General features: G+C 42.5%; 1 protein-coding gene across 2 annotated transcripts in view; it reads left to right on the forward strand.

Annotated features, from left to right (window-relative positions):
- LOC147216773 (replication protein A 70 kDa DNA-binding subunit-like) overlaps positions 1–8,566 on the forward strand; it is a 39,157-nt gene extending 30,591 nt beyond the window's left edge. For both annotated transcript variants that reach the window (XM_086176771.1, XM_086176772.1), the window contains one exon: positions 7,112–8,566. In XM_086176771.1, coding sequence (XP_086032897.1) covers positions 7,112–7,213 — 102 coding nt within the window. In that variant the 3' untranslated portion in view covers positions 7,214–8,566. The remainder of the gene's footprint in view (positions 1–7,111) is intronic.
- The last annotated feature ends 221 nt before the right edge of the window (positions 8,567–8,787 follow it).

The raw sequence follows: 8,787 nt of genomic DNA on the forward strand, positions 1-8,787 counted from the left end.
GGGTTCTGAGGCTTCTTATACATATGCCTTCACAATCCGTCACTTCACCACAGTTGCGCTCGTCAGCTGTCATTATCCAACGGCATGGAAAGAGGCGCGCGCAAAAAAAAAAAAAAAAAAAAAAGCGCTGCAATCTCAACACGGTGTCAGTCGCAGCAAATAAATCCAAAATCATTTCAATTAGTATTGTGGCGACGGGGGACTTGTTATGTAGCCGCTGCACGTTGCATTACAGAACACAAGTGCAGCTGCGGACTCATTTCTATTAATTAGCCGTTAACATGCATTAGCTATTGTCTGTCTAAGCCCAATTAGCTTAATTATTTTGAATCTGTTTCGTTAGTCGGGGGCACATCCTGTGAGCCTGAGAGGAAGGGTTTTGAAATGTTGTCGGAGCTCCGAGCTGTCACGTCCCGACCACCGCCAAACACGGCGGCTGTACCGAACGGTTCGGAGGCCGGAAGTCGCAGAAATACGTGGCGGAGAATCCCCGTCGAGGGGAAACGCAGCCAAACAACTGTCGTACTTGGATTGGGGGGAATCTCCGGGTTTGTCTAAGCAAACTTTGTCAAAGCAAAGCATATAAAATACTTTATATGCCCTTTTTGCACATTTATATATACAGGAATGTCTCAGAAAATTAGAATATTGTGATAAAGTTCTTTATCTTCTGTAATGCAATTCAAAAATCAAAAATGACTTTTTCATGATATTCTAATATTTTGAGATAGGATTTTTGAGTTTTCTTAAGATGTAAGCCATAATCAGAAATATTAAAATATTAAAAGGCTTGCAATGTTTCACTTGATTTGTAATGAATCCAGAATGTATGACATTTTTGTCATACATTGACAATATTCTAATTTTCTGAGACAGCCCTGTACATTCATTAGCATGTATATATGGAATACGGAATCGAACTGGGGACCTTTATACTGCGAGACAAAGGCGCTAACCACTTATTTTTATATATTCATTTTATTATTTATGTTTTATATTTATTATATTATTTTTATACTTATTTTTTCCTTACCGTATATAAATAGATTATACCTGTGAGTGCATTTTCAAAACGCAGGTTTGTGATGTCAGGGTTCACGAATCTTGATTCTTTGTAAATTCCAGAAACACAATTTGGAGTGACAGTAGTTTGAACGTGTCGTCTGTCGAGAATTCGGGAAAATCTTAACAATTGTTTATCGCTGCCTTTCTTTTAATCAGAGTAACGGCATCCTTTTTCTTTTATCGGTCATTCAATTGGCACATCTGCTTCATCCATTAAAGCCGCAATGAAACCCGGGCCTTTTTGTCTCCCCCTCCTGGCACTAAAAGTAATTTATTTCTTCAAATTTCTCTTTGCAAATCGGGGAAGAGGGAACAAACGTCAATCGATGGAGGGAGTCATTAAACGAGGTCCTGGGCCAATTGTAACCTCCTGTCCACCGCAGAAATTAGGTCCACAAATACTCACCTGTCCTGAAGCGGTAATGCGACATCTGTCAGTCCCCTCATTTCTCCAATTACCATTGTTTTGTTTTTTTTTCCTCCCTCTCTCTGTCTCTCCATTGATTTCTCTCCTTTCTGCTCATAATCTCTCCTTGGAAAGCCGGGAGATGCTGTTTTTTATTAGCTCTAATTGCTCCACAACCTTTTCGTCTACTCGTCTCAGATTTAACCGCCGCCTGCACACCGCTGATGTGCTCGACGCTGTTTTTCCGCCCTTCCATCTCGAGTTCTGGCAAGCCAATAATTGCTGGTTGATGTTGAGGAAAAAAAAAAAAAAAAAAAAAGAATTCTGTTGCGTGAGTGCAGGGATGTTCTACCGGACTGACTGTAGATCTAGAAACTGTGCGCTGTGAAGTACGAAATATTTCTTGGCTTATTCAGCACCGTCTCATATTCAATATAGTTGTTTTCTTTATTTGCGCTGTATATAAATAACACCTCCATCTGGAAGCACTTGTTTAAACAGCATATTTAACACAAATAAACTTAATTTATTGATGAAATGGATAATATGATCAAATTATCCTTATTTTTTTTTTCCCCAAACACCACAAGCATGCTCATTTCTATGCAGGAGTTCCACGCAGCAGCGTAACCGCTACAAATCCAGCACAAAGGTCTGCGGAGACGTCATTATCTGTATCCTTTCACCCACAAAATTAAAAGTGGGTGGTTTATGTCGGAAGTGTATTTTGCAATAATTATTGTAAAATAGGAGACAGACAGAGCACAAACGTAAACAAATTAATGCGTTAGATTAAAGCAAGTCAAATGAAATCAAATGTTATTTTAACCTAATATTAATTGCCGGCGCGGTGGCTGCGCCTTCAAAGCGTTGTATTGCTTTAATATTGGCTCTAAGTAATTATGAAATTTCCTTCCACATCCCCGTACTGAGTTTTCCATGTCTATCTTGTAAATGGGAGGTTCGGGAGGTATTTAACAACGGGAAAAAAAAAAAATGTGTTTGGAATAATAATAACAGGTACGTGAAACTGTTTCTCCCCTTTCACACATTAAGCTTGCTTTTTAACGAATGACGCAAATCGACTTTGGAGCTCTTTGGCATTTTAACAACCACACAGACCGTCTTTACTTATGTACTTTTATTTATTTGTTTATTCAGTTTTGCAAAACACCCGCGAGCCATCCAGCCATACCTGGAAGTTTACTTCTTGTCATCAGGTGTCTCAAGTGTTCCACATTTATCTTGTAAATGGAGTGCTCGGGGGGGGATTTTAACAAAAAAAAAAAAGGGTTTCGAATAATAATAACCGAGGCATGTGAAACCGTCCCTCCCCTTTTGCGCGTCCTGCTTCGCATTTTTTAATGAATGGCGCAAATGGACTTTGGCATTTTAACAACAAACACAGTCTTTACTTATGTACTTTTATTTATTTGTTTATTTATTCGGTCGAACACGGAAGTTTACTTCTAGTTGTCGGGTGTCTTGAGCGTTCCCTGCAGTGCAGAGCTCAGTCCAAACTAGTTTGGTTGACTCCCGGATAGATAGTGGTCTGTTTTCAGCCCAGAAAAGAGGGCTTATGTCTGTATAACACCGCTGTTGAGTAATACTGCAGAGCGCTGATAATTACCCCGTGCTTTTATATTTCTTTAATCACCGAATCCAGCTGGCCGAGACCAACATCTGCCTTCAATTCCCGCTGCTCGCCCAGCAGAGATAGGACTCAATTTGTATCAATAAGACATATATTTATATATATATTTTTTTGTTTTGCTATCTTTATACATTAGACAGTAAGGTTGAACTCCCCGGTATCAGTGGCCTCCTCTGCTGTGTTTTGTCCCACGAATGCGACAACTGGATAAAGAATGGGGTATTTGGTCGGGTTGTATTCGGGGACAGTAGTTTAACAGGCCGTTGCTGGAATTCGAGTGAAACTTATAGCGAGTAACTACTGTGAGGCCAACATCTTTTCGAGAGCAGCCATTGTTTTTCGAAAGACAACTCCAGGCATGACTGCTGACATGGCCAGCGTCTGATTGAACAGTATAGTATCATTCATTCATTCATTCATTCATTCATTCACTCACTCACTCAGGGTCGCAGGGGCTTGAGCCAATCCCAGCTGTCATTGTGCAATAGTTTTGGTTCGGCCCGGACCGGTCGCCAGTCGATCTAACCTCTAACCACTGCGCCACCGTGCAGCTCAAATAATTTTCCCGAATCAGTGTTTGGACAGGGGTTTGCCCCCAAAAAATCTGGGAGTTGTGAAATCGGCAAAGAGGGTCTGAATCACTGTTTACAATAAAACAAGGGGAAGCCAACACATGTAACAAAACAGCGCTCACACAGAAACAGAAGGCTGTTTCCCGCCCCATAAAGTTGAGATAATGAGCTCCGAGTAAAACGCACAGTCTTCACAAGATTTCTCGTCGTCGCCAGAATTTAATTCAGCGGCTCTCAGTCGGAGTTTACAGTTTTTATTTTGAAAGTCCTGATTTTTAAAAAAAGACTCGAAACACGAGATTCACGCCTTCGGTGCGTCTTTCTACCTCACCCTCGGTGTGCTCCCCTGAACTTCTAAACGCAACGCAAGACAAAAAGATCAGACGTCGGGCGCCGCGTTCTCGTGAAAACAGAACCGAGTCGTGTGAGCTTTAACAAGATGACAAAGTAACAGGGGCATTTAAGGTTTTTCATTTTCGACGACAAGCAGACAAAGGACGACCCCTTCCAGAGATCAATGTGAACCTTCTCTTGCTTATAAAGTAAGTCTATGTGATTCTTAGAGAACATATACATGATGAATTAGCGTCTTTAGCACAGTACACTCCAATCCCACCTAAGTTGCATCAGCTATATCACATATAAGTCTAGAGCACAAAGGAGCTCCCTGGTTCGATTCTGACAGGGGGCCTTTGTTTGTGGAGTTTGCTGCTTCTCCCCGGCCTCTCCGGTTTACTCCCACAATCCAAAAATATGATGAGACCCCAAATCGGTCAGACAAAGGAATGAGCAAATGGTTGTATGGCTCTATATGACGTGTGAATTAGAAACTAAATAGCGGTACAGTACGTCTTCCTATGACGTGAATGAATGAGTGAATTTTTGCATGTCTGTCTGTGGCCCTGCGATCTACTGGCGCCCGGTGAACCTCCATCCCTCGCACAAACAATAGCTGCCAGATTAGCTGGATGGATAAAGAATGAATAAATGAATACAGGTAGATTGAGGATTTACATGAAGTGTAAATTCCACATGGCACACACACACACACACAAAGAAACCCCAAACGTGAAGATGAGTCTCTGTGAGGATATACAATTCTTTCAAGACCTGTTGAGATGGTTGGACAGGGGACGCAGAGCCTTTGTGTGCATGTGTGTGTGTGTGTGTGTGTTTTCCCTCGGCTGTCTGACGTGAATGAATTGATTTTGTGTCAGTGAATACATTAATGTCACGGGGGACCGGTTTCTCTGCTTTATGTGAACAGACAGGCCATTTAGAGCCGTGCAGAAAGTTAACACACACACTCACGTCTCGTCATCGCCAAAGCCCAGCCTTGACAGAAGCACATCAGGTATTGTTGCCGTCCTTGTGAGTCCATGTTAAGGGCTGGGGACAGTGATTTAGAATACCATCATTTATTGTATATTCCAGGGTTTTCTGGGTACTTAAGGAGTCTGAAATTCAAATATGAATTTTATATATTGAATATTTTACCCCCCTCCTCCCCCCCAAAAAAAACCACACAAAAAAAACAAAACAATGGATGTAAAGGTTTTGAACACACGGACATTGAAAGTGAAATACCAACACAAACCCGGACGCCGTCCCGATGCATGCAATTGGAGCGGCCTGGCGGCGGTGGCTGGGCTGGTCACTTCCCCTGAAAGTAAAATATCCAAATTTCTGTTTACGTTCAATCCCGTACGGGCGAGTGCATGTTCAGCTGGGTCCGGCTTTAAGAGCAGCCCATAAAGTTACTCGGGCGAATCTTATTGGAAATGAAAATTTGGATCCTGTTTTCGTGCAAGAAAGCATTGAGTTGAGGAACTCTGGGCATAAAGGAGCACAGCAAGAGATGGTAAATGTTAATATATTCATGCTCTTGGAAAGTCTTTCATTTCAGGACTAACATATCCTTTCTCTTTCTTTCTTTTCAAGATTCAACAGCAAAGTATATTCCAACTACAAGCAGCGCCGAGCTTTGATGGATAGGCAAACAGAAATAAAAGATGAATAACAAAATTGTAGGTTGGCCATATACAAAGAAGATTATTGTTTGTTTTTTAGCACGGTGCATTTGTAATGGAACGTTTAATTTTGACAGAAGCCCCCCACATTATTCAATTTGCGCACCGCCCTCGTGTGTCTGCAAAAACGAAAACGGTGAGGTGTTGAGTCCCATTCTGACGGGTTTAAGGAAAAAGGAATTAATAGGGAGGGAAAAACAAAACAGAAAACAAAGCCTATTCAGATCCCCCCCGATAATCAAACTCGACCCCGACAAACACCTTCGTCAGCTTCTGTTTGTGTTTTGTCGTTTTTGTTGTTGCTAACATAAGTCCGCATTGAAATGAATTCTTGACTATGTGTATATACCGTAATTTCCGGACTATTGAGCGCACCTCGATATAAGCCGCAATGGCTAGCCGATCGCTATCTTGGGCTTCCTCCTGCGCACTAAAACCGTCAAAGTCGTCTTCTGCGGTGTCAGAGTTGAACGCACCCAGAATTTCATGGTCATTTCATCGTTCTGATATGACGAAAATGTTTTCGCAGCGTCAAGCACGTCCCAAAAACAGTCCATATATTAGCCGCGTCATTGTTTAAGTGAAAAAAGTCGCGGCTTATCGTCCGGAAATTACGGTATATACATATATACATATGTATTTATTTATAGTGAATATTGTTCGTCCTTTAGCAGGGGGGCGCTGGTTAGCTTCCACTGCTATCCGTAATGCAGGATAACCGGTATAGATAATGAAAGAATGAATGATCGAATGAATCAACAAGTGAGTAAATAATGTCCGACAGTCATTGACACACTGTTTTTGAATCCACGTTTTTGAATTCGCAATTCCGAATTTTATTCTCCGGTAAACACCCGTGAAAGATGTCTGCTTATTGTTTTTTTGTTTATGATTTTGTTAAATTAGCTGCCGTGACATTATCAAGTGCTTGAAAAGTGTCAGGCATGACCTGAAAATGGGCAATTTTTGGGTGAAAAGATGCCAAAAAAAAGTCCTCAATATTGGCAAGAAATCATTGAAAATATTAAACAAGCTGGCGTGCTGAGACTCTGCGAGCAATTAGCTAAAATAGATGTTTGGTTTGTAAACAGTTAGAAAAACATCAAATTTACTGACAGATCATTAGTTGCCGTCGAACGTATCCCTGTAAAGGTCGGATCATCGCCGAGTGCAACGCGGGGTTCCTTCACCGGCTTATGAGGCCTTTTTCCTCACACATTTGTAAATAAGAGCGTTATCCAACGCCTGACGAGGCCGGAGCCGTCCGATTAATTGTGTTGTGTATCTTCTGACCCGAGCAGATTCCCCGATAGGCTCGGTATTGAGGGGTCAGGGGGTCAGATCGAAGCCCGGAACTCGACCTCTCTTTTATTTCCTCCTGCAGGACGAGAGCCGGATCAAGGTGACGGTGTTGGAGGTGCGGCCCGTGGACCACAGGGAGCACAGCCAGCGCCTCCTCAGCAGCATCCACACATTGTCCAGCTGAGGTGGAGATCCAGATCCGTCTGCCGGAACCAGAGGCTGATGCTCAGTTTGACTCCAAAAGAGCGTCAGTGAAACGTCGGGAATTGTGACCATGAACAGCTTTCTTTTTTAAATTATTTTAAACCCATTTTAACAAAGGCGTTTGACTGCAAATGCACAACTGCGGGTTTTTACATATTTCATTTTCTCGCCCGTGAACGCCGGAGTGACAGTTTTAGAAAAGGAGCCGTCTCCTTTTGGTCCCGTGTTTGCCGAACCAGATGTAGATGAGTCAGATTTATGTAATGCTCGTTGTATCCTTTTGAAAATCAAGACGCTTGTTTTCCAGAATTAAAAGGAAACGGAAAAGGCAAAGCAGTAAGAGCAGACTAAAAGAAGTTAAGTTAATATTGTCATCCATCTTTATTCTATGGTTTTCAGAAGCCGGGACGCGTTGCTGACAAGTCCGCAAACAACGCAGTGTAAACTTTCAAGGGAAATGTCTGTAGCTCAGCATTTCAGGCTAATGTTTCCCTGTGAGTTTATATTCAGACTTTGGAAAGCGAGGACGAGGTTTATGGCCTGCTTCCCTGCGAAGGTGCGGCTCAAGGACGTGACACTGATTTATGTTTGCGAGCTGAGTTCCGCCGCCTCCGTCCCCCGCCCGCGCCGAGTTTTTTGTCAGATTAAACATTTCGGGCGCCGATCTCCTCGGCCCGCCGTCACCTATCCCTCAACTTCTCCGCCAACCACTTTCCGCTCTTTAGTTCGATCCTCTCAGTCCACAGTCTTAAAGGCTGTATTTAAATATCCAGTCTGACCCACTGCATTCAACTTAAGCCACTTGACATTTATTTAAACGGCCCACATTTTAACCTCCGTTTAAAAGCGGGCTTCAGGAAATGATTACAAACTATGCGCTTTAGTTCACCTCTCTGGTGCAAACACCAGTCGCCGGTGAGTCAAGCTCAGTTCCTACCTGTCGCTCTTGCTTTTCCTCCAAACTTTTCCCCACATATTTATGCCAGCCATACGTCTAAAGCAGGAGTGGGCAAACTTTTTGGCTCACAGGCTGCATTGACTTTTAAAATATGACAGACGGGCCGGGTCAGCACAAGATACGATACTTATAGACAAAAAAAAAAGCATTTGTTAACAGCGTTTGAAAGCTGGTTTGGAAGGCAAAACCAGCTTGGAAAGCTGAAAGCTCTGACGTTTGCTTGCAGTTTTTCCCTCGTGACTTCACGTCCAGCTCATTCACGTGTGTCAGTATGTCCACAGTAAAGGCTAAATCACAAAGCTAATCTGTGTCAATCAACTCAGGAAAATTCTCAAGTAGCTCCAAAAATAAAATAATAATCTCCTTTTTGAGCTCCCACGTTCATTGATCCAATCATTCAATCATTCACATCAAGTATGAATTCTCTACCAATCTTTTGCGGGCCGGATTAAAAAGACCAGCGGGCCGGATGTGGCCCGCGGGCCGTGGTTTGCCCGACCCTGGTCTAAAGACTTTGAAAAGACTCTTGTAAAACTATCATCTCACACCCGCTCACATCTAAAGACTAGTTTTTAGAGTTTCAAGTCAGAGATTTT

Source organism: Fistularia commersonii, chromosome 29, assembly GCF_037954325.1.
Source record: "Fistularia commersonii isolate RoL2024-O1a breed Wild chromosome 29, RoL_Fcom_v1.0, whole genome shotgun sequence".
In the NCBI taxonomy this organism is placed as follows: Eukaryota; Metazoa; Chordata; class Actinopteri; order Syngnathiformes; family Fistulariidae; genus Fistularia; species Fistularia commersonii.